At 38.4% G+C, this 27,070-nt stretch overlaps 1 protein-coding gene across 1 annotated transcript in view; it reads right to left on the bottom strand.

The window, feature by feature from the left end:
- The window catches only part of Dgkk (diacylglycerol kinase kappa), a 134,282-nt gene that overhangs the window by 84,387 nt on the left and 22,825 nt on the right, over nucleotides 1–27,070 (bottom strand). The window contains exons 2-4 of the mRNA XM_010606296.1: nucleotides 6,500–6,610; nucleotides 4,872–4,952; nucleotides 3,233–3,337 (exon numbers count right to left, since the gene is read on the bottom strand). Coding sequence (XP_010604598.1) covers nucleotides 3,233–3,337; nucleotides 4,872–4,952; nucleotides 6,500–6,610 — 297 coding nt within the window. The remainder of the gene's footprint in view (nucleotides 1–3,232; nucleotides 3,338–4,871; nucleotides 4,953–6,499; nucleotides 6,611–27,070) is intronic.

A 27,070-nucleotide genomic window follows, 5' to 3' on the forward strand; every position in this document is an offset into this window, starting at 1 on the left:
TTTTTTTTTTTTTTTTTTTTTTTTTGGTACAGGGGATTGAACTCCGGACCTTGTGCTTGTGAAGCAGGCAGTGGCACCACTGAGCTAAATCCCCGGCCCTCTACATAACTTGTAAGGCCCAATTCTGTTCAGATAATCAGCGGTTCCATGATTAACCTTTTAATCTAATCTTCCAAATTATTCTTTACTTCCAAATTTCTCCTTTCTATTCTTTCTTTAAATCCTCCAGTCCCAAACATTTCATCTGTCTCTGGCTCCTCTCTCTTTTGCTTCTTTTTTCTTTACCTCAGTTCTTCTCTCCTTTCTTCCCTCCCTGCTTCTCTCACTTCCTCATCTTTCCTTCTTTTCTTTCTCGCCCCCTTCCCTTCCATTCTTTTCCATTCTGTTCCATTCCGTTCCGTTCCCTTCCCTTCCTTTCTTTTCTTTCATGCTGGAAATAGAATCCAGGGCATGCTAGGCAAACACTCTACAACTCAGCTACACCCCTAGCCTACACTAATCTCTTTGTTACACTTGGGGTTTCTCCTGCCCTCCACTCAATATCTATTATTTGCCCTCCCTTCCTAGCCTCATTCTGGGGCTTCACTATGTATTGCCTGAATTATTCTATAGCCTCCTCTCTGAACTTCTGGCCTCTAGCTTTCCCTTTGTCTTAATCTATCCTGTATTTTTAAAACATCCCTGTGTTAAGCTCTCTTTCCTTGCAACCCTCCTTCACCTGGATCTCAGTCATATCGAAAATCTTCACCATTCATTTTCCTGGCATTGAAAATCCTCCATTGTCAGGCACAACTTACCTCTCTAGACATACTTCTTGCACTCACTTTCCCAAACTCCTCTTACTTTCCCTGTATGCCAGGAAGGGGCTCTTGTCCTATTACTCACCTTTGTCTTATACCCAATTCCCTGTTCACAACTTTCCCCTTGACCCAATCCCTTGACATCAGTAAAATCCTATGCATCCTTCCAGGTCAGTCTCAAATCTCTCCTTTATTAACTCTTCCCAGTGGACTCCAGTCTACTTATCTTTCCTCCCCTGCACTGCTATATCACTTTTTGTCTGCTTTATTCATCTGACAATCAATCATGTATTGATTGCCTTGTTGCACCTGTTAAAACTATTTATCTTTGGTATGGCCACTTAACTGTTTCTTTTGTGTGTATCTTCTCTCTCCAACTACCTAAAATCTCATCGAGGGCAGGAGTTATGATTGCATCTTTTTAAAAATTCTGTAACAGAACTGTGCACTTAGTTGGGGTTAGCTCATTTATGTGTATGAAATAGTTTCCAATAGACTAACCAATTACTCTGACACTACTTTAGTAGACCAGTAAAGCCATGATTAATCTTTCCTCACCCTATTTGTCAGGCACTCATTGTGACAGAGGATAGAAGGTGCTTTTAGAGATAAGGTATGTATGGGAAAAAAGCATATTTGGCTGGTTAAGCTTCAAGCAAGATGAATTGCTACAATGCTGGTAGACAGACATTTCTTTATCAGCTATAAGTGTCTCTTAATAGATTTAAATCCCTGAAACAGCTTCTCAATGGTGCGAGTACAACCTTATGCTCACAACTCTTCCAAGAGAATGAAGAAGCAGATTCATTTTTTTCTTTTTAGTTTGTGCTGATTAGCCAATGCCTACATGTTTAGCACAGTGGAATCAAGAATGGCACATCAATTCTCTGGTGACTTTCTCTAGCATCATTTGTACCTTGGACTAATAGTTAAAATACAAAATACCTTGTGTGACCTTTTATGGCAAATTGAAAACGTTACATAATTTGTAAGAAGCATTCCAGTTGCAATAGAGGTAAGCCAAGGGAAGCAAAGGTATTCCTCCAAAGGGATGAGGGTGAAAGAGGATCATAGAAGTTACCACGTATTTTTTACTATCTCTAATGTATCAGAGTGGCCTCATTCCTGGGGCAAAGGTCCTCTCCTCTGAGGAAAGGAAGAAGAAATTAACAAAGAAGTTTAATGCTAAGTGGTAAGTCATATGAAGGAACATCATTAGGTCCTAAGTAAAAGATCTCTCAATTAAGCATATATATTGTGGGTATGGAAGGGGCCTTAATGATATGTTGGGAGGCCCCAGGTTCATCAACTTGTCATGTTCCCCTAGCACAAAAATAGAGAATAGAACGTGTACTTAGGAGATTAAGTGGTCAAAAAGCTGAGAAATCCTAGGGGAGTGGGGAGAGAGCGTTCTTCTTAATGGCATGACAGTATTTTTCTTTTTCAGTCCAATCAATACAGAGCCATATTTCACACTGATCCATCCCAAATGCCTAGAACAATCCTCTTCCCTTTGCTAGTCATTTACGACATCAAGATCTTTTAAAGGTTGTATTCATCTTTCCCTTTAGCTCCAAAGAAGAATTTTGCTTTAGGATGAACCCTACATATCCTCTCTCCAAAATCTGGATCCCAAATTGTCCTCCAGGTTTATTTATTGATTCAAAAAAATTTTTGAGCTTCTGCTACGTGCCAGACATTTTTCTAAGTAAATAAGTGACACAAGTCTCTTTCCTCCTGGAACTTCTACAGCATAACAATGGTGGATTACAGAAGAGCAGGCTGACTGTGCATCCCAGAGTTTAAATTGTGGCAGCACATGTTCTTCCAGGGAGCAATGACTAAAACTTTGATATTGCCAGGGAGAAAATAGCCATGGTAAGTTGTTCTTCCCTATGTGTTTCTCTTGTGGTGGACCGGAAACAGAAAGGGGGAATTGTGCAGTGCTTAAGGACATACATAAGCTTTGGGATCACACAGCCTGGGTCCAAATCCTGGTTTTGCTACTGAGTAGATATTTCATCTTGGTTTGGTTCCTTCTTCTTCCTGAATCTCACTTTTTAAAAAACTAGTACCATAGCCATTCAGGAAACCCAGGTAAAAACTGCTGATCACAGCACTCCTAACATAAGTGGATCTAAGTTAGCTGCTCACGTTCTTCTTAAATGCCTCATTCACTGGGTATGAGTGACAGCTACATATCAAGGGGGTGTATATAGAGGTATCTAGACCACACAATCACCAGAGTATAAGTCTAAGAGAATTACTAACATTCATGCATGGTTAAACAGGTTTCTTAAAGTTATCTACCTATATTTCCTGACCAGACGGTCTTCGACTCCATTTTATTAGTTCTCTCTTTGAATTATGGCTCAACTAATGCAATTGACTGAGTACTCATGAAAATTGTGTGGAATTTCTACTTCCCTTACCTTATAAATTTCTCCCTGTTGGACAGTTTTTATGATGTTGATCCATTCTTCCATGTCTTTTCTGTCAGGTGCAGCCAGGGTGACTCTTCGTTGAGGTGTGATAAGCTAAACAAAAAGTCATAGTATTAGCTGGTTCTCACTTCACACAACCCCGTCCCTCCCTCACAACTATGTCTGTAAGCTCACTGAGGAGGTGGACAGATCTACCAAGCACAATACAACCCATTTCTTAAATATAAGACACAGGTCCCCATGGCCACTCACAACTCTTTAGATGCCTATCCAAAACAATAGTAAAGATAATAGTAATAATTAAGGCTGTAATAGCACTTCTCATGTCCCAGAATTATTTGAAAGCCCTTTGATTGAGTATATTATTTCAATCTGCATTACATCTCTATGAGGTGGGGATTGATATTTTTCTCATTTCATAATAACAACTTTACATTAGTCTCTCAATTGTGCTCAGTGCAAGAACTCAGTCAAGAATGATAAGAAATCCACATTGAGAGTTTAGCAGGTGAAGATCAGGAAAGAACTTGATCTTTTCCCAGAAGACAGGAGAAAGCATGGATATCTGTGCCATCAGTCATTGATTTGACTGCCCTCTTTACTTTTACTACCGGTGCCTCAAATCTTGGGACTAGAACTCACCACATCAAGAAATTTCTTTCCCACATTGCATGTTGCTAGTTGGGATCATAACCGCAGCCATTCCTTTCATGATATAATAATAAATGATAAACCTATTCTTAGTTGGAGCTAAAGGGCAATGCCTCTGTGCTTTCATTTATCTAAAAGGCAACCTAGCCCTTGTGATTTCTTGGTAGAAAGGAGACCAAAAACAGCCTGTAGGTTCATTAACTGGGAGTTCAGCCTTTTTGAACTAATTAATAGAAACCTCAAATTTACTCTGGGTCACTTTTATGTAATGAGAAAAATGAAAGCTAGGTCTCCTTGGATCCAGCTACTCTTCCTTCAAATAGAATGTACTACGGACTACCCATGGGAACACAGTATTAGGTCTACTGTTTTTTGGCTGAAGAGGAGCCTAGTTTCTATAACCCACTGCTGTGGTTGGAAAAAGGCAGTTTTGGCAGGAGATGGGAAGATTTCTGGGCAAATGGATTTGCTATTTTTCAGTGAGTTTTCCGGTCTGGATTCATGCCCTTCCAGGTATTCTAATCCTTTGAACTCTTCCTTAGAAAATCCACTTTCTTTGAGGTACTCTCCGCATTAGGTAAATTTCACTTTGGACTGAGGTTCTTATCCACATTATCAAAGGAGAGAATATCATGTAACTCAATTATCCCCATGTTTTCTATGACATAGTAGCAGTCTTTTGAAATCCTCCCAAAGATACTCTTCTAAATCACCTTTACTAAGAGAACTGACTAATTTTTGTAATAGTCACATTCCCCCTGGCCCCTGAAATCGGCCTAGCTTTATAGCAGGCTGGTAATAGAAAACAGAGTCACACCCCCTCTCCATAGGTGGGCTGGTAGAAAAAGTATGAATGAAAAATACTCTGGAATCACAGGACACTTGGGAAATCCAAAGAGGGGAAAAGTGGGATGGCAAACCCTCTTCTCAGCTAGCCTCCACCCCTATTCCCTTAGTCACTCCCAATCTTACTTACACAAAAACTGTGGCAAAGATTTCTGCAGCTGGTTTCTGCCAAGGTGACCTGAGACAGATCAATTGTTTCAAAGTGAACAAACTGCAAAAATACAAGAGGGAGAAGGACAAGGAACCATTTGGTTAATGAGGCAAAGAAACAATAAAAGGTAAATACATGTGCACAATACACTGACAGGCATTTTTGGCAGTTATGATCCAGTTGCTTATCTTGATGGCTGAAATTTATTTAGCAGCATAATTTTTGTGCATGTATTGTGTGACAAATAAAGTACAAATTCAACTAAGCCAAAACACAAAATTTTTTGAGATTTATAAAAAAACTTAGATTGGTCAGCTCAAAATTATGCAAATGCTAGGGAGGGTTGATGCTGGAGACAGTAATGGGATGTGGTCTAGCTAGGGACCTAATAATACAGACTGCTATTAGCTCCTGTCATATTGGGTGGCCACCTTTGACGGAGTTGCTTGCATCCATTTTGAGGTCTGTACCTCCTTGAACATTGGTCATAGTAGATACTATATATCCAGAAGTAAAAAAGTCAGTACTCCAATATAGACAGGAGTGGTTTCACCAGTATGCAACTTGTGTAGTCACACAGGACCCCATATTCAGAAGAATGCTATACTTGGTTTAACGCACTGTTATTGCCACCTTAAAATTGTAAACATTTTTATCTTTGAGATTGTGTTTGAAAATGAAATCCAGTGAGACAGTGAGTCATATATATGGAGCAAAGGACCGTCCTGTCATTGCATTTATGTTTATGGTGTCTATAAGCATAGAATTCCAGCGGACACATAGAGTGTGGGAGTTGAGCAAAATTCAAGGTAAGCTGAGTAAAGAGGGTTTACTGACAACCATGAGAGGCTACACTTTCTGTTAGACTAAGAACTTGCTGCAAACATAGAAAAAAGGTAAGGGAGGTGGAGCGAATATGACGAACTAGGGAGCCTTGGTATAGTATTCTTTCTTATTCATGTTACTTACCTGTATTGGCCAATCCTAGCAAGTGTTGATAGAATGTGCTAGTACCAAAAAGTGAAACAAAAACAGTGGAGCCAGCTTTGTGATGTTTTGTATACTAACGAGAACAAAATTTATATGCATGTATGAGCTACTACAAATGATATAATTTTGGTGATTCTTCACAGGAGTTGAATGTACTTATATTTGCATTTAAAACTAGCATGGTACAATGTACAAATGAATAATAAAATTCTCACTAATTAGAATTATATTCTTTTACTTAAAATGACATTATATATAAAAATTAAAATATAAAAATTGCTTTATACTTTAGTGTAAATGACCAGCATCATATATGAGTTCTTCCTGGTTTTTGTAAAAAAAAACCTAAATCTTGCATTTTCATTTTGCACTGGGCCCCATAAATTATGTGGTTGGCTCTGGGTGTTAACTGGGAAATCTCTGAAAGAATGAGAAATAAGAAAGGGGCAGGGGAGGAAATTGTCTCCCATTTTGCCCAAAGGATAAATCGAAGAGTAGAGGGTTTCAATTTCCACCCTAATGTTTCCTAACATGTCTTTACCAGCTGGCCATCTCCCCCATCCAAACATTTCCTGGTGCCCACCAATTAACTCAGTTGATAAGATTCTATATATTACCGAGGAATGGTGTGCAAAGTAGAGTTGCCGCCCTTGAACCATAACGTATCTAAGCTTCCATCTCTTAAAGGAGTTACAGTTCTTCATCAGTGGTCCTTCCTTCAGTATCTTCTGAAAGACAGAAATATAGCCATTGATTAATTAGATCAGTTTTCAAGACCATATCACTTGTTCAGTCACATGGAAAGATATCTGTCACACATATCTGAGAAATGGCCCATAGACCAGACAAGTGCCCAAGAGAGTTACTTCAATTAGAAAGGCATGAGTTTCTCTTGTATAACACAACACAATAAAGGCTTCAAGTTTCTTAGGATACGTGGCCCAAGAACCATGGAAGATATCTCCATTTGTGGTAGAAGCTGGCAGAGAGAAATGTGAACACATAAATATAAAAGATACAGTAATATCTCAGTTGTAGAATGATTCTAAGCACAAACTTTCCACTACTCAAACAGCAAAGCGTGAAAAAAATATCTGCTTGGTGTTCATAACTTTTCTCAACAGTCAAACAGAAAATCTGACTTGAAAAAACCTGTACAGATGGGAAGTGAGTTATGCATCACTTCACACCATGAACACAAAGAGGTGACTCTTCAGCTTAAGTGCTGCTGTCATCCAGACAACATATGCTTGTGTTAGTGCTTTAAAATATTGGTCATTGTGCTTTTTTTAGTTCTTTATTGGCATAAAATATCATAACCATAGCTCCAAAGAAAGTTAGTGGTACGTACGATAAAGCTAAGAGGAAAATCGTGAGAACCATGATAGAGTTAAAGAAAGAAATCACTGTGAAATTTAAAGTCCTGGCAAAGTAAATTTATAAGTATAATTTTGGGGCCTTAGAACCAATTATTTTCTTTTCCATTATTTTTTATGGGAAAAATATGTTCAGTTCTCAAACTTCTCTGCATTCAAACACGAATTTGGAACAAATTGAGTTTGACAACCAAGATGTCACTATAATATTCAGTAAAGGCTGATTTTTCAAAGCATCAAGTCGTTGCATTAGACAGGATGCTCTTGTCAGTTCTTTTAGAGTGACCCTTTTAAAATATGAAGTTGGATCACGTAATTTCCTTGCTCAGAAGCCTCCAACAGCTTCCCAACACATTTAGAATCAAATATAAATTCCTTACCAGGGCATTCAGAGGACTCATGGTCTGGTGAGGGATCAAGCACATAAAAAGATCACCAAAAGACAGCTATCTTCCAATTATTTTTTGTATATATCTCATAGTTTGAACAATGATTTTCCACTTACTTCCAGAACAGACTGACTCCAAAGAAGCAACCAAGTACACGTACCATTTTCACCATTAGGGATGGGACATTTTCAGTTATATCATAAGATACAGATTAACATGCAAGACTGCCATTTGGGAGAAATACTCACCCCTGTCAAGCTAGAACCAAACCTATAGTTACTGCAAAAAGAGGCAGTTTAAACCATCAAATCAAGGCTGTATCATGATTTCCTCCATCATTCAAATCAGAATTCACTACTGAGTGGCTATAAAGGTGTTTTTTAATGACCTGCCTAGTGTTTTTCAAAGGGTTTAACTAGTTCATAATATTTAAAAGCAGAAGACCCCATTAAAATCCAGATGTTCTGTTTCTTTGAAAAAAACTCAGAACATCTAGCAACATTAAGCTTACATGTTCACAATGCAATAATCTATTAGAACTGTGTAGCAGCAGCCCTCTTCAGACGGAGTTCCTGATTCCAGCAGGCATTTGAGTTTGGGGCTGTAATCTAGACAATTCTTTGCTGTTCCCATCTTCCGATACACACACAAACATCTATATACTTTGTTAAATTTCTAATCAATTGGATAGCACCAATGGATATCCCCTATATGTCAACTGAAAAATCAATTCATAAGCAATTACAATTGACCTGAGTCCTCTTGAAAACTTAGGAAAGTTGCAAGGTTACCATCCCATTCTTGAGATGCAAAAGGATGGTCCCTAAGTGTCAGGACAAAATGAACAGTAAGATTTTATGGGAAAGGAAGAGGTGGCATGGAGAGTAATAAATTATTTTAAAACTGTTGAAATTGAGTCATCGATGAGAAAATAACTTTTGTCTAAGCATGAAGAATATATGGTTCTTTTTTTTCCTCTGGTCAGGTGGCCCATAATATACATTCTTAATGCTAGTATTTTATTTCCACTATCCTAATCCTTTCACCTATGCCATATACTCATCCAAACTAAGTCTTCATGATACCTAGGAAGTCATATATATCCCTTTCTCTTAAAGATTTAAATCCAAAGGTTTAACTGCTCAGTAAAGTTGAATCCACATCCCTTGTATATGCCCTATGTCCAAATTATTGAGCTCTCTATTATTTTTGATGGGTATCTGGCTATGTTGCTCAGGCTATCCCTAAATTTCTGGGCTCAAGATTTCCTCCTGCCTCAGCCTCCGAGTAGCTGGCACTACAAAGACACATCACTTCACCTGGCCATCAGCTTTGTTATTTTTCAACTCAGGGTCTCTCTGTATAATCCAGGCTTGCCTTGAATTTGCTCTGCAGCCCAGGCTGCCCTCAAATTCATTTTTGCCTCAGCTTCCAAGTGCTGAAAATTGGGTTAGGGCTAGTGTGTGCCACTAGGCCCAGATTCTGGCAATTATTAAATACTTCCTTCACTGTTCTTATTTTGTCATATATAATGTCCCCTGTCTAGTCCATTTTACAATTTTTGGGAGGACATTTCCCTTAGCCTCCATTTTAAGTTTAAAGACTTGTATTTCAGACTGGCAAGAAGATTATTCTTAAGTATTTTCTCAAGAGCTGGTTTAGCACACATATATCTTGTGAGCTGCTCTTCTTCATGGAAATACCATTTTCCTTTATCTATTTTGAAGGATTGCTATTCTGGATAAATTAATCTGGATTGGAAGTTATTTGCTCTTAAGATGTGCCATATTTAATTCCAAAGTCTTTTGGTCTTTTGAGTTTGTGTTGAGAATTCTTCTGAGATTCTAACTGGTTTGCCTTTATGTATGATACCCCCCAGCTGCTTTTACAATTCTGTTTTGTTTTTTTCTGGATTTGGGGTAATTTAATAAAGAGGACCCTTGGTGAGCTTCTTTTTGGTCAGCTTAGCTTGGTGTCCTCTGGTATCACTTACTATATTTTAAACTCTTTTCTTATATTTAGAAAATATTTTTCTATGATTTCTGTAACTCCATTTATCCTTAGACTGGTCTTCTTATTGTTGTATGGCAGTTGCTGGGTAAACTTTTCTTGCTCTCTTATTTCCTTCTTAGCTTCTTTGTGCTCTTTCTCATAATTCATTATTTTGTCTTTAATATCAGACACTATCTTCACACTGGTCATTAATGTAGTTTATGAATTCTATTCAGTTTTGTTTAATTTCAGGTATTTTCATTTGACATCTTTTCACGGATTCCACATCTTTGTTGAATCAGTAATTCAAACTTTGAACTGTTTTGTTTAGCTCATCCGATTTTTTCCTCATTTCCCCCAAATTCACCATGGACATACTGAGTGAAATTTCTGTGAATATTTGGTCCATTTCCTCTTTGAACTCATCTATTTTTTTTTTTCATTCTTTCTATGAATGTTTCATGGATTTCTGCTACCTGGTATTTGCTTTCCTTGCCCTTTGTGACTCCTTGATCTGCCTTGGGAGTGTTGGGATAATACAGGGGTCTTCTATTTCCTTGCTTACTCATGCTCCTATGTATATCTGTGGGGGTTTTGCATACATATGCAAATACACACACACACACACACACACACACACTTTTTCCACCTCCTTTTTTGGGGAGGGTAGTTAGTGCACACGTTGAGTACTGGAGAAGTGAGGAGTATTAGGAGTATTTGTGATTTATACAGAAATTTTTAGTAAGACGTTGCCTCCCCATGAACAATTTTCACCTTTGTATTTCTAGTGGTAGTATTCATTCCTTCTGTTATTTACACTTTAAGTGATTCAACTTAGTCCCTGTGTAATGCCAGAAGAATTACTTCTGATCATAACAGCATGCGTTTTCAATTTTACAACATTTCTATATGATGGTCCTTGCCATTATACTTCCACTCTTTGTCTATCCTCTGTACACACTCTGGCAATTTATTATGGTTTGTTCTGCAATGAGGTAGATGAGGTGGGCTGAGGAAAATGAGAGGTGGTTGGATGGGGGGTGTTAGATACTAAGGGGGAGTTTTGAAGGGGGCCTAGTGGTAGATAAAAAGAAAAGGTTGATGTGGGGTCTGATTCTATTGGGATACTTTTAGTTGAGTTGGAGGGTTAGTATTGAGAGGCTTCAGATAATATTTGTGGAAGCAATGGTGAGATACAGGAGAAAGGATGTTTGCTTTATGATTGAGGAAATCTACATCATTGTCAGAACCTGTTGATAGGGAGGACAATAAGCTAGGTCCAATATGGAAAAGTGAAAGACAGGATGAGGAGGGTCAAGGGTTAATGCTGGAGAAGACTGGAGTGACTGTGAGGGAACTCAGTAGGGGAAATTTTAAAACTTGGGAGGAAGATTTTATGTGTTTGTATAAAGAACAGAAATATGCTCATCATATTGTTTCAGAAGCTTAAGGTGAACAAAGTAGATATGGAGCTGAGACAAGGGAGAGAACCTAGATGACTGTTAAATAGAGCCAGTGAAAGAACAAATACACAAAAGTAATAATCTAATAAATAGAAGTAGCCATAAAAGAACACAACACAACCTCATGTTACTCAACAATCATTCAAAAACTCAAATCTATAAAATGTCCAATGGAAATACAGATTGAATATTCCAATGAGACATTGCGTATGTGATTCTCAAGTAACTTTTTTGCCAGTCTGAGTGCTCACACCCTAATAATTCCTCTGATCCTTCCACTGCAATACTGAAGCTAAATGAGACTCAGGACTTCTTTTCACCACGATGCAGGCATTCTTGCAGAGTCTGACCCAGTCCGAGTTTTTGGGTTAGCAGCTCTTGCTGTCCCTCTCCCTGGGTGTGATGGTGGAATCAGCAGACAGATTCACTGGCATGAAATTGTCCGCTGAGTCAGGATTATTTCTATGCAATAAAACCAGCTATGGTAGTAATGGGCTAATCCATTACAATGGTATCTATCAGGGTTAATTGAGAAATAACATACCATGAGATCCTGTTTGGGCCTCCTTTTATCCTAGAGAAGAAATTCATGCTTATAGTGTGAGCATCATAGCAGCCCAAGTAGTGACCCACAGGTGATATGAATTAAATGTGATGGCTGTGTCTTCTCTAAGGGTGAAAAGCAACATTCAAGAGCAGTTTTATAGAATCAGTAATCTAACACCCAATGGGTCAGGCACTGGGTAATGCCAGTGGTGGAGGGGGGAAGAAAGAAAAAAAGTGTTTTTTTTTTTAATTTTTCTACTATGTGGTATGGGAAGGAGGAATTAGAAGGGGGCAAAGAACATTAATTCTGGCACAGGTATGTTATGTATTTAGATGGGGATAACTGAAAGTGGGCACAGAATTGGTAGTAAGAAGTGGGGATGGGAAAAGATTCTATGACTGAAAAAGTTAAAGGGGGACAAATGAAAGAGAGGAAAAGAAAGAAAAGAAAAATTGAGAAAGAATAAGAAACAGGTCAAAGAAGTCAAGGGAAAAGATATAGACGAAAGTAGGAGGGATATAAAGGGGCAGGCAAAATTCCCTTACCCTCTCTCCATAAACTATATTGGAAGAAAAAAGGCAAGAGGAAGAGAATCACACACACAGACATGCTCATAAAAGAAAAAAAAAGGAAAATAATAGAATAAAAGTGGGGGGGGGAAACAGCAAAAAATAAAAATTAAGAAAGAATGCAATGAAATAAACAATTATTAAAGAAAGTTTTGTACTGTTTTGGATGTGTGGCTCTTTTTCTTAGCCTGGGGTTAAGGAGCAGAGCTCAAGCCTCTGTTTACCCTGGAAGTTTAAGGTAGCTATCCACCCCCCACCCCCGAATGGTGCTGGATGCAGACTTCCACGTACAGCAGGGTGCAAACATAAGGCTCCAATTCTGGGTAACTCAGGCTGCACCTGGCCTCTGACTGAGGAGCCAGCTCCCTGTTCACCAGCTCCAGCCCCTCAGTGAGACTCCCTCCAGCCTTCTCTCCATCTCATCTGCTGGCTGTCTCTCGTGGCTGTCCTTCCCTCATCCACTCTGGGAACTTGACTGTGTGGAGTGAGGCCTAGAGCCAAGAGACTGCTCTGGGACCCAAGTTCAAACGCTCAGCCTTTCCCTACAGTTGCTTCCCCTCCATCTCTTGTTTCACAACTGTGGCAGTAGGTACCGTACTGAGGTCACTCACCAACTGTTGACTGTGGGAGCCACTCTGGGAGCAGTATTTCATGTTTTCCTTGCTGGTTCTGACTGCCACTAATTCTTTAAGTCCCAGTGCAGTTCTCTCAGGGCATGAGCAAAAAAGGTTTTAGTTTTATTTTGTCTCCTGGCCGGTGACTGGCCAGCTGCCATCAGTGTTGGCATGGTCTGCAGGGGTTCTCCTCTCTCCTCAGTGATGTGGTCTATTTCTTCTGTATCACTAATACCTTTTTCTTCTTCTTTGTCAGTTTCCCCTGGCTTCCAGGTAACTGTTTTCTCAGTTTGATTCCTCTTCAAGCTACTATTTTCCAGACTCTGGACACTTTCTCTCTCCTGATGTTTCTTAAACCAGAACACACTGCAGACAAGCTTCCTAGTTTTTCCTGCCTGTTTCATATGACATTAATATCCAAACATTGCTGTGGTCTCTACTATTAAACTCCCAAGGCTGACCATTTTGTAGTGAGGGTGGATATGGTGCCAAGGAGTCTGTTGTCCCAAGTTCAATCACCAGGAAAATCAGTAGGCTTCATTCAAATCACAAGAACACAGAACTCCAAAAGAACTCCATATGTAATTCGGGTCTTATGTACAATGCTCACACAACATGTCTGCCAAAATCATGGCAGACTTTGCAGAAAATGCTAGAGCTTGAGAAAACTGATGCAGTTGCATTTTGGATACTTTTTGCCAAATCCATTACTCTCAGCAACTCCTACACCCTGGTATTGGTAGTCTCCTTGATGCTCTTTCAATTCATTGTGAATAAATTAATTGCTAACAGTGAAGGTAAGCATTTATCTTACTCCACATTTATAAAATATCTCTATAAAATGAGTCAACAGGGTCTGCAAAGCATCCTAATTTTCTATAAATAATTAACACATACCTGCTGCTTAATTGAAAAAGGGAAAGTACAGCTGCTGCCATGACCTTTTTCTATGCTCTTCCCAAGTCCCCAGAGTTTCTGTTATCTACCACAACTCTTTTTTTGTGGCTGAGTAGAAGTTTGATGCAGAAATCTTTGGGGGAGTGCACTACATTTTCTGAGCAAAAGGAACCCTCTATTACACAACCAAAATAATTCCACCCCCATCCAATCGAAAAGCAGACAAGTGTCATGGCACTCACCACTACCCGCGATTGCCTGTCTGTTCTCCTGCTTCAATTGCTTATGCCACTCTGGTGAGGGAATCTGAATCAAGTTGGGGTTCGAACATGTCCCAAATGAGAATCAGTTTTCCACTACGGGCAGATCTGTAAGAGGTTAACTTTCTGCTCTATGGCTCCTTCAGTCCAAAAACCCAGAACATTCATTCTCTTTGTTTTAGGAATAAGTGTGATGGGACGAAAGCCATTTCTCCACACAAGCCTGCGAAAGTTGATTCTGAGTAATTGTGTTCAACTTCATTAAAATGAAACTTAGGTGCTTTAGACTTTACGAAAGGCCAGAGCTGCTGCTTCATTGAAAGCTTTACATTCCCCAGAATCCTGTTGATGTGGTAGGAGTGGGACAAACTGGCTTCAGCACCTCCTAACTGTGTGATCTTGGGCAAATCACTTAACCTCTCTGAGCCTCAATTTCCTTGTCTGCTAAATCAGGATACCCTGAGGGGCTTATTCCTGTCGCCCTGTGAATCTCTTGTCCCTTGTAAATTGTAGAGGCAGGTGCTACATCTCTACTAATGCTAATACGAGGATCTTCCCTCCCTGGCAGGCTAAGAGCTACAGCAGAATGGTAAGCAATAAGGAACTACTATTCAATTTTCCTAGAAGTTTAAACAATAAAATCAGGAGAGTAATGGTCAAACTGAGACCTGCTGGTCACCCTACAACTAAGAAGTCAGATCTTTCTCCTGCTCATTATTGCAAGGACTACAGCTACCGGTAAATCCTCTTTCACTACTTCCTGTGCTAAGGAAGAACTACAGACATCATCTATGTCCCTGCTTTCTATAAATGAAATTTTTAAAAGTTGAAGATTATGTTGTATTGATGTATGTTTTCCTGGATGGGCAAAAATGTTGATTAATTCTTTGCTTATCATTCGCATGATATTTTATACATATGAAAAAGTGTATACACATGTATTCTTTTTTCTTCACATAACCCATAGGATTCTGTTTCTATCTTTCTTGCTTTCTGTACTTAGTCATGGAGCCCTAACAATATTGGTCTATGCTGAGCAGCACCATTGCTTTTTATATTTGCATAGTGGTCCACTGTAGGAGCACAAAGTGATTTAGTTAAACAGCTTCCTATTGATGGACAGTGGTTTCAAATTTTATTCTATTATAGATTATACTGCAATCGCTCTCTGTATATACACATCATTTTTTTCTGGTGTGACTACATTGATAATAAAAATGACACAAGTTGGTGACTTTGAAACCAGTTCACTGGGATGATAAAGCCTACATACATAAGTTTTGAGGAAGCCAAAAGCCTAGAAGCAGTAAATCTAGTGAAATGAACGGTGTTAATTGGAAGCTTAGCTTCTGCCTTCTCAAATCTCTGCCTCCTCCTTTTTCTTGTTGTTTCTATTGCTGTAGTTTTCTAGGAAGAGTGAGGAATACTAATTCATTGGAAGGGATGGGGGTGAGCAATATGGGTCCAGGCTGACAATATATAGAAAGTAGTAATCTGGCTCTTGGGAATTGGCTCAGACTAGCAGCATCCAGGAATGGAGATGAGCTCAGCTGAACCCTCCCAGGCCCACACACAAGTTTGAGTGCTTTTGCTGCATACTTGCCACGCAGCTTTGAGCAAGCCATTTCATCACTCTGAGTGAGTTTAAAGAGTTCAAAGTTTGTGCTCTTGCCACAAAACTGCCTGTTAACTTTCTGTCCTAACCTTGACCTTAGCAATGAGTGATCCTAGCCCTCCCCATCCTGTTAGAGATGATGGAAATAAGGCTCATAGTGAAGCTGTACCTACACAAGTCAAACAGCAAGTTAGTGTCAAGACCAGGGCTAGGCTTTAGGCCATCTTAGTTCAATAGTATTGGGACTCCTTGTCAACCTCCCTAAGGTGAGTGAAGATTCTCTGTAACCACATCTATTGAGTTTTCTGTGTGTTGGCCGTGCCTCCTGGAATGTGTGAAGAGTTCTGGGGCCCCAGAGGAATAGCATAGAAGGGAATTTCAGGAGAGCATCAGGAGGACAGGTTGACTCCAAGACTGACATCAAGAGGAAGAGCTGGGTCAGAGAACTGAGAGTTTGTGGGAAAAGTGACTTATGGAATGTTCCCCATAGAGGGTGAGCTTTGCAAATGCAAGCAAGACTAAGGGTTGCTATTTGGGGAGGAAGGATTTTATTTTAGACTTAGAGGAGCCCAAAGCTTAGAATCATAAAACACAGTGAAAAAACAGCTTCAGTGGAAGCTCAGTGGGAGACCTCTATAGCCACAACAACTATTGCATGCCGAATAAAAAAGGAAGTTCTGTGGTTACCCAAAGTCCCAACAGGAAAAATACTATGGTATTTTGAAAGCTGGTCTACAGCTTACCTAGGAACACAGAGGTCAGGAGAGCAATTAGGTTATCTAGTGCTGCAAACATCCAGAGAATGAGAAAGCAGTATCTGCTTCTAGTATGCTTCTTCCCTACACTTCCTCCTTGACCATCAACTACCAGAGATGAAAGATCCAATATTCAAAAGATGTTTCTTCTCTCGGAGACACTCTGCTCACTGCTTCTAAGCCAGATATCTCACCAGCAAGCCATATGTCCTCTTTAATTTAACCATGTGCTATGAGATCAGTGGTTCCTATTCTATTTTTTTCTCTCTCTCTCATTGAGTTTATCGGTACTTCTTAGGTATACAGCACAGTTACATTCATCACTGGGATCTTGTACCTTTACATGACAGGTCTTGGCTCTCATTTTTTTCCCCTTACCCCTGCCCTCCCTTCACCCCCTCCTCCCTTCCCTATTTACATTTTATTTCCATCTTTTCATTTTCTCATATTTTTTTCTTTTCCCTTATTAACTTTCCCCTACCCTTCCCACTTTCCTACACCTTTAGCCCTTTTCTTCCTATCTCACACTTTCAATTATCTCATTAGGATCCTATGTACTATTGTAGTTTTTCACATCAGAGAAACTATTCGGTATTTACACATGTGTGACTTATTTATTTCGCTTAGGAGTATGGCCTCAATATGCATCCATTTTCCTATGAATGACTCTAGTTTCTCATTCCTTTTTTTTTCCTCATTGAGTTTTTTGGTACATTTTAAGGATACAGTACAGTTACATTCATCATTGCGATCTTGTACCTATACATGACAAGTCTTGGTTCTCATTTTTTCCCCTTGTCCCTGCCCTCCCTTCACCCCCTCCTCCCTTCTTCCTTTACAAACACTTCATTTCCATCTTTTCATTTTCTCATATTTTTTCATTTCCCTTATTACCTTTCCCCTACCCTTCCCACTTTCCCTACACCTTTAGGAGTTTCTCATTCTTTATGGCTGAGTAGTATTCCATTTTGCAGAAAAACTGCATCTTCTTTATCCACTCTAGTGGTTCCTATTCTAACTCCAGTTATGGACCTCTTTAGAAGCAGTAGAACAAGAATTTCTTATCTAAGCTTCTCTTCACCTATCCTCTCCAAAGGAATAGTTATTATTGGCTGATATGTGCTACTATTTACCCTTGCTTTGCATATATTATTTCATATGATGACCATAGAAACAATCTTATTTTAGATAATAGTCCTTTGTCTGAGGAGCAGCTGGTAAAATATTTTTCTCACATTGTAGGTTGTCTCTTAGTTCTGTGGATGGTTTCTTTTGCAGTGCAGAAGCTTTTAATAAGATGAGATCCCAGTTGTTGATTCTTTCTGCTAGCTCCTGTGCTACTGAGGAATTGTTCATAAAATCTTTTCCTATGCCAATGTCTTCAAGAGTTCTGCCTAACTTATCTTCCAGCAAATTTAGTGTTTCTGTTTTAATATTTAGATCTTTCATCCACTTGGATTTTAATTTAGTGCATGGTGAAAGATAAGGGTCCAGTTTTAATCTTTGGCAGGTTGAGATCCAATTTTCCCAACACCGTTAATTAAAGAGGCTCTCTTTCCTCCAGTGAGGATGGTTGGCTCCTTTGTCAAAGATGACATAGCTGACTACAGTCAAAGGACTGTTACCTAGAATATATAAAGAACTCAAAACAACCAGTCCCCCCAAATATAAGAACCCTATTCTAAAATGGGCATCTGAAATGAACAGACATTTCTTAGACAGAGAAGTAAGAGCAGCAAGTAAATATATGAACAAATGTTCCACATCACTGGTCATTCAAGAGATGCAGATGAAAACAATACTGAGATTCCACCTCACCCCACAAAGAAAGGATGCTATCAAGAAATCAAACAATAAAAAATGTTGGCAGGGTTGTGGGGAGAAAGGAACCCTTCTCCATTGTTGGTGGGAGTGCAGACTGGTGCAACCACTATGGAAATCAATATGGAGATACCTCAAAGAGCTGGGACTACAGGTTCCATTTGACCCAGCCATCCCTCCGCTGGGTATCTTTCCAAAAGAATTAAAAGAATCATATCACCTATTTTTATAGCGGCACAGTTTGTGATAGCTAAAACTTGGAAACAGCCCATTTGCCCATCAGTTGGAAACTGGATAAAGAAGACGTGGTTTTTCTACAAAATGGAATATTACTCAGCCATAAAGAATGAGAAATTAGATTAATTCATAGGAAAATGGATACATATTGAAGATATACTCCTAAGAGAAATAAATAAGTCACATGTGTAAATACCAAATAATTTCTCTGGTGTGAATAAACTATAATAGTACATAAGATCCTAATGATATAATGGACAATGTGAAGTAGGAAGCAAGGGTCTAAAGGTGTAGGGAAAGTGGGAAGGGTAGGAGAAAGCTAATAAGTGAAAAGGAAAAAATATGAGAAAATTAAAAAATGGAAATGAAGTGTTTGTAAAGGGAGAGAGGGGGGGTGAAGGGAGGGCAGGGACAAGGAAAAAAAATGAGAACCAAGACCCGTCCTGTAAAGGTACAAGAGCCTAATAATGAATGTAACTGTACAGTATACCTAAAATGTACCGATAAACTCAATTTAAAAAGCATGCAACATAAAAATAAAGAAATATGAATAATCAAGCGTGCTGTTGGCAGACATCCTCATGGTTAATGAAAGTAATACCATGTTAGTACCAAATGGAAATTCTTCCCTTACCTGGATAGCTCCTGGCAATAAAAAAAAATTAAGTTGGTCTTGCAACTACTGCACAAAAGCATCCGATAAGGATATTACTGAAAAATATTGAGAGTGCTGCTCTTTCTGTTACCTCCTCATCCCAGGGGCCACTTCCCATAGCTTGTTCGGATGCTTTTCCCTAAAACCTACTGCTACCTTTTTCACAGCTTTGGGCCTTTATTTATTTCCCTGTTTGAAACACCCTCTGTGCATGCATTCTCTTCCTACTTCTCCCAGTAACCAAACACCTGGTAAAATTATACCCCTCCAGTCTTCTTTAGCCGAGGCTATGTTTAAGGGATTAAGGCTGCTCAACCCCTAAATGCCCACTAACTACAGTAATCAAACACTAACACCCACTGGCCAAGGATTAGAGCAAGACTGACGGTTACCATCTGGATTTTGTACTGCTCAACTCTTGACAGCCTACACAGAAGGACAACTAGAAAAATACAGTTACACTAAGGGAGTGAAGAAGGGGGAGGGAAGGAGGAACTGGAGTGGAAGAGAAATGTTACAAGAGGGTGGCAGTAAACACTCACAGATCTGTATATGACAGGAGATGTTTATTTTCCCACTAATGATGCATAGGGTTCCTACTGGTCATGGAACAATCTTTGAGTCACCATTTCGTTGGCTCTGAGATTGTACCCTAATGAATGCACTCAACTCCTTGTTCAAAGTTCCTGGGGAGAAGGAAGCAGCAACTAAGATGGGAAGAAAAGTTGTATCAGCTGCAATCGGTGAACAGCCAGCCTTGAATTTCAAGAAAAATAAACAGTTGGCAAAATCATCCTGGGGGGTTGGGGTACTGTACTTTAACTGCAAAAATTACAAATATTGCTTAGGGCGGGATCAGGAGAAAGTCCTTGTGAACACACCAAAATTAAACATAGGCAAATATGGAGACTCAGCAATCCCCCTTTTGCCCCCTTCTACCTATGCATATATGATAGTGTAGAGATACAAATACTTGCATTCACTAACTGTAGTACATTGGTATTTCAAATCTAATGCTTTCTAATGCTTATATTAAGACAAGGCAATTTTCAAAGGCCCCAGAGGCTGACTGAGTTGAAAAAATCTTCTGTTGTATTCCTTTATCAACAATTATGGAAAATAATAGCTTTAGTAGCTGTTATAACTAAGACACCACCATGTATGTGGTAGTAACTAACAGTATACCCTGATTTCATGCCAACTGCCTAGAATAAAACCACTAGATGTTAGAGTCTATCCTTGCAAAATCAAATACTAGTTAAATGAAATAAAGATAAATATCACAGGGGCCATTTCGCCACATAACAAACTACTGTACATTACAAGTAGGATTTAGTGACTTTATTTGACAAGACCAACTAACAAGATCTATGACTTTACTGGATAGGATCCAAAAGCCTACAACTATCTACATAACAGCTTTTGCCATATACTTATCCTAAAAAAAGACAAAACAAAACTCATATTTACCTTTGTCATTTATGTTCTTTGAGCTTTCAACGGAAAACTGGCAAGTGCCCCTTCTCATTTTATCTGTTTACTTTTGAAAGGTTTAAGAATCTCCTTGCTTACAGCTATATTGGCTCACCCTATACATGAACTATCCCCTCCAAATGCCTGTTCTTCTTTTTCTTAATGATTATTCCTCCTCTTTTTACCTTTGATACAGAAGAAAGAAATGTTCATTGTACTTAGCATTGAATTCTGCCACGAGTGGCTGAAGATTTGCTATAACAACATGAGACCAGTGTAGAACCATGAGCATTTCTAACACACAGTGAGTATACAGTCGTTATACATAGCTCATGTTTGTGAATTTTAGTGATTACAGAGAAATTTACTATACAGGGATGTTGTCTGCCTACAGGCCCATGGTTTTTCTGATAAGCAAAACTTCCCACCTTGTTGTGCTCAGTTTGATGGGCTTTTTTATTTCTCCAAGTCTTTCTCACATGGAGACATGGTGAGACTCTTTTCCAGGCTCGTGATTCACCAAAGTACTTTTACCCAGGAGTAGCAAGTTACAGAATGGAAAATGGCAAGGGAAATCTCAACTGAAAACTTCATAAACCTCGAGTAGTTGTGAGAGGGGACAGTCTCTCTGACCACAAAATGTGGGAGGTACATAGTCATCCTATTTCCTCATTTAAGGACTCAGGGATACATTGGGATCCCTTTGGTCTATTTCAGTTTCTAATTAAGTCCCACATATATGTGACCTCCAAACAGCATGTTCAGATCTAAGAAGACGTGATTGATGGTTCAAAATAAGTGTGGCTACATTGATATTGGGATGAGAGAAGGCAGCTCTGGAGGGAGCAGAGAGTAGAATCCAAAAAAGAAGTAATAGTTAAAGGATGAGAAATTTTAGGCAGACAAAATTCAGTTTATGAAACATTTTACTGCATGAAAAAAGTATCAAAAACACATTTTTCCATGAAGCTTAAAATGTCCTATTCACTCTGCTTAATTTGTTTTTTCAATATCTCACAAAGGCAATTGACCAAGTAGGTTTCCATTTTCATAACTTACTTCCTCAACAAATGCACTTAGAACACTTTTGCTTCCCAATGTTTAAAGTGCAATAATATCCTATTTTCTCAATAGCGTCTATTTCTAAGTTGTCAAAGTACGTTCATTTTGTATTATTACTATTTGTATGCATTTTCAAAAATCTGTGTAGAGATGTATTAGCCTAGGTATAAACCTTTAAATAAATTGATATAAATAAGTTAAAATGATAAAATGATGCCATTTTCTTGAGTCAAATGCTTTCAGGGTCTCATTAATACATTTTGACAAAGGATTTTCAGGAATCTCATTGATAATCTCTTTTATTCTTTTGTTCAGTTTTATGTTCTAATCTACCTATATCCCCAAAGAGGCTTTTTGCAGCAGAGTGCTTAATTCATTTCCTCAAGGTAAATGTCATAAAGCCATTTCTTCGTAACAAACAACCTACAACAAATAAGAGCCCAAAACAGTAATATAAAATGCACATTTTCCATGTCCCAACAGGCACTCTGCTTAAATTGGGTGTTTTGTCTGATTCTAGGATATAATACCATCTATTTTCTGAATGTAATATGAAGTCATTCAATCCCATATAAACATATTAATTGAAAGCATAAAACACATTCTAAAGGCCAAACATAAATGTATTTTGATTAGTCTGCCACAACTGAATACTGATTATTGCAAAATCCTAAATAAACAATGTTAGTAAATACTTGGTCTATTGCAGTTTAACAATGGTGTTATAAAACTCTTGACTCAGCCATGTCTAGGTATCCCCTTTACCATGCAAAAGTAAACACTATTTCAGGACACAACCAGCAAAAGAAGTGTGACTCTCCTCTTTTTTACTTTTCTGTCTTAAAATGAGACAGGTCATAGGGAGTGTATCTTATAGATTGTGGCCCCAGCTAAGTAGGACCCACAGGGGGTTAATGCATGTATTAGGTTTCTGTTGTTGAGTAATGAGTTACCACAAACTTAGCAACTTAAAAAAATCACCTTAAAATTTGTTATCTCACAATTCCTGTAGGTCAGAAGTTCAGGCACACTTGGCTTGAGCCCTCGACCTCAGAATCTAACCAGATTCTAATCCAGGTGTCTGCCAGAGCTGTGATCTCATCAGTAGGGTGGCTGTGGAGGGATTTTTCTGCCAAGTTTTCTCAGGCCTTTGGCAGAATTCAGATACTTGTGGTTGCAGGACTGAAGCTTCAATTTCTTGTTGGAGGCTGTCTTTAGCCCCTAGAAGCCACCAACAGTTTCTTGCTATATGGTCTCCTCCATCATGGCCACTTCTTTCACGGTTGTTGATTTCTACAAGGCCAGTGAAGGGGAGTCTGCCTAGCTTACCTGCTATGTAACAATATGGAGTTTCACATAAGCGCAGAGCTTGTGCGCGTGCACACACACACACACACACACACACACGCACACACACAGAGTAACATTATCATGGGGATGACAACTCATAAAGTGCCATATTCTGTTGGTTAGAAGCAAAGTCACAGATTGTGCCCATACTCGGGGGAAAAGTATTACACAAGCGAATGACCATCAGAAGGCAAGAATCACTGGAGGTCACTTTAGTGTCTGTCTGCCACAGAACAGTAACAATTATACCCCAAAGAAACTCCAACCCAGTAACATTAATCATCTTCTTGACGACATTCCTACACAAGAGAATTAATATCTTTTATATCAGAGATTTTGTGACTATATTTAGTTATCAAAAACCCCACAAGACCAAAACAGGACATTTTTTTTGAGGTACTCAGGACTGAACCCAGAGCATTCACAAGCTACATCCCCAAACCTTTTTAATTTTCAAATTTTGAGACAGGGTCTAAGTTGCTAAGTTTCTCAGGGCTAAGCTGGGATTTGTGATCCTCCTGATTCAGTCTTGTAGATTGCTAGGATCACAGATATGTGCCATCACACCTTGCTGGGAATTATTTTTAATATATATAATACACAAATTAAAAAGCATCCAAGATGTTACTTTTGAGTTTTTAAAACATTTTTATCATTTTTGAAATAATCATAGACTAAAAAAGGAATATACAGGGCAGACCCATGCACCCTTGACGTGATTTCCCTGGGGTTAACATCATGCATAACGATAGTATAATATTAAAAGCAAGAAATTGACATGACATTGGTACAATCCATAGAATTTATTTATATTTCAGTAATTATACGTACTTGTGTGTGTGTGTGTGTGTGTGTGTGTGTGCGTGTGTGTGTGTTTGTAGCTCTATGTAATTTTACCATGTGCAGCTTTGGGCAACCATCACCATTACAAGATACCAAGCTGTACCATCACCAAAAGACTTCCACAAACTGCTTTCTTATGACACACCTGTTCTCTCTGCTCCCTCCCAACTCTAACCTCTGGCTACCACAGATCTGCTCTACATCTTCATAATTTGTTGTTTCACAACTGTTGCATAAAGGGAATAATTCAGTATGTATTCTTTTGAGATTGGCTTTTTACACTCAGTATAATTTCTTTGGTGTTCATCCAAGTTGTTATGTTGTTTACAGTATTCTATGGTATAGATGTATCAGAATTTAACCATTTGCTCATCGAGAGAATATTTGGGTAGTTTCCAGTATTTGGCTATTACAAATACAGCTGCTATGAATATTTATGTACACATTTCTGCATGAAAATAACTTCTCATTTTTCTGGAATATATGCCCATGAGTGCAATTACTGGGTCATATGGTAAGTCTATTTAAATTTTCAAAGAAACTGATAAACTGTTTTTCAGAGTGGCTGTATATTTCCAGCAGCAATATATGAGTGAGAGTTTCTCTATATATTCTGAAGTATTTGGTGTTGCCATTATTTTTATTTTAGTCATACTAATATTTGTACAATGATAATATATGATAATCTTAATTTTCATTGATCTAATTATAAATGATGTTGAAAATTTCATGTGCTTATTTGCCATCTATATACCTCTTGGATGAAAGGTCTGAATGTATTTTCTGATTTTCAAATTAGATTTTTTGTGTGTGTTTTAAAACTAAGTTTTTAGCATCCTTTGCAGATTCTATGTACAATCCATTGTTAGGTATGTTATTTGTTAGATATTTGATTGGATATTTATATTTTCTCCAAGGTTGTAATTTATCTTTTCATCTTCTAACAGGCCCTTTCACAAAGCAAAAATTTTAAATTTTGATGAGGCCTAACTTGTCAAGTTTTACTTTTATGGATCATGATTTTGGTAACATATTGTTAGTGTCTGTTATATAATATCTTTGGGGAAACATTCCTCCTGAAGTTCTTTCTGCTATCTTAAATGCCTTTGGAATCTTTCATATGTGTGTGAGCATCTGTGTATGTATATATACATGTTTGTGTGCACATAAAGACTGTCCTAACTAGAAGAATTATAGTTTTTTGCTTTGTGTAATTACTATAGCATATATATTATGATTCATAGAACCACAGCTCCTAGAACTGCATATAATACTGAAAATATATTATATAATTTGAACTTATTTACTATATCTGATGTGAGCAGGAGGGATATTCCTCATAAACTTATAATTCCTCTTCAGATTACACTACCTTCTATGTAGACAAAGTAAATAAGAAAGCATGAAAAATAATATTATAATACTATATAAATCTGTGAAATTTCTATCTTGAAAGATATGTAGATGTACACATGAAAAAAATCTAAAATTCTTTAACTTCTAGGAAAAGGAGTACATACTTTCATAGCAATTGAAACCTGAGGCCACTGTACAACAAGCCCCTAACACACATAATTTAATAAGACTCAAATAGGAATTAAAACTCAGTAACCTATAGCAAACAGCAGAATATTGTTTTTAGACATTTATTCAAGAAGAGGCAGATTTCATGAGCTTATATTGCCAAGAATCGATGAGTCATTACCAGCCAACTCTTGAAACCCAACTGGGGCTAGATTTCTGATGCTATACCTTGGTTTGTACTAATATTTGACCAATTATTATTATTTTCATAATAATTCTTTGTGTTCAGCACAGGCAGAGAGTACAAGTGGCTCGCCTGAATTCTCAGTAAAAATTTCTTTCAGGGATGGGAGGATGGTGGCACATTTTTTGTGCTCTTTTTGAAAAACATTCCCAACATAAATACTACTTTCTTTCAAAAGAATGGCTTAATGGTGATGTAAAAATTCCATAAATATGGAATCAACTACCCTTACTCTAGTCTGCTTCCATATAAGTGTGGTGGAAAGTTAATTTGCGATCTTGAAATAAAAACATCAGCAAAGATCATTTGGCCCTTTGTTAAATGAAAAATAAATAGATCTCTAGACACCTAGACAAGTCAAATGCAAGATTTATTTGTGTGGTATTTCCAAGCATCAAAAGATAAAGTGGGAAGGGTAGGGGAAAGGTAATAAGAGAAAAGAAAAAAATAGGAGAAAATGAAAAAATGGAAATAAAGTATTTGTAAATAGGGAAGGGAGGAGGGGGTGAAGGGAGGGCAGGGACAAGGGGAAAAAATGAGAACCAAGACCTGTCATGTAAAGGTACAGGATCCCAATAATGAATGTAACTGTACTGTATACCTAAAATGTACCAATAAACTCAATGAGGAAAACAAAGATAAATTAGGCATCTAGCAGGGGCTAAGATATCCTTTTTTGGAAGAAGTCCTTTTGAACTTTCACCAAACCTCTTTTCCCTTTTTTTCCTAACCTCTAGGACCTCCATCTTACAGGCTATAACCCCAGTACCTTTTCCTAGACACCAAATGGCTGATTTGAAATCTGACCATTTAAGACAAAGAGTTCTGATAGGAATTGATCCTTTCTGTAATCAACCCAGTCTCCTTAGAGGCATCTGGAGATGAGAAGTGCTTTCTAAACAAATTGCTCTATTAATTCTCCTAAGAATGCCTCTCACGGGATTTGACCAAAAACATAACGCTAAACTCCTACACAAAAACACTAACTCACACTAGTAGGAAGAAAAACAGGCAGGGCAAATCTATATGGATGCGCATAAGTGTACAGAGAACTACAAATGGACACAATAGAGAATGGAGGGGATGAGGTAAGGAGTGGTGAATTTCCAAATAGATTCTCCTGGTCTGTACAGTCGATTTAACTATCAAGAACTCACAATGAGCACTAATCAACATCCTTTAACAATGGTGACTCAGAAGATCAGGTGCCTACTGTGAGTCACCATTGGTCCGACGTGTCCCAACAGTGAACCAAGCTACACAAAAGCTAAAGCCATAAATGGGTGTAGTGGCACATGCTTACAATCCCAGCACTCTGGCAGGCTGAGGCAGGAGGTTTGCAAGTTCAAACCCAGCCTGAGCAATTTGGTGACTTAATGAGACCCTGCCTCAAAATAAAAATGGGCTGGGGATGTAGCTCAGACTGAAGGTCCTGGGTTCAATCCCCAGTAAAACCGCCCCCCCTCTCCCACAAAAGCTGAAGGAGCCTGCCAGTTCCCTGA

This window comes from Fukomys damarensis, unplaced genomic scaffold (assembly GCF_012274545.1).
Source record: "Fukomys damarensis isolate Sample0158 unplaced genomic scaffold, DMR_v1.0_HiC HiC_scaffold_39, whole genome shotgun sequence".
Classification (NCBI taxonomy): Eukaryota; Metazoa; Chordata; class Mammalia; order Rodentia; family Bathyergidae; genus Fukomys; species Fukomys damarensis.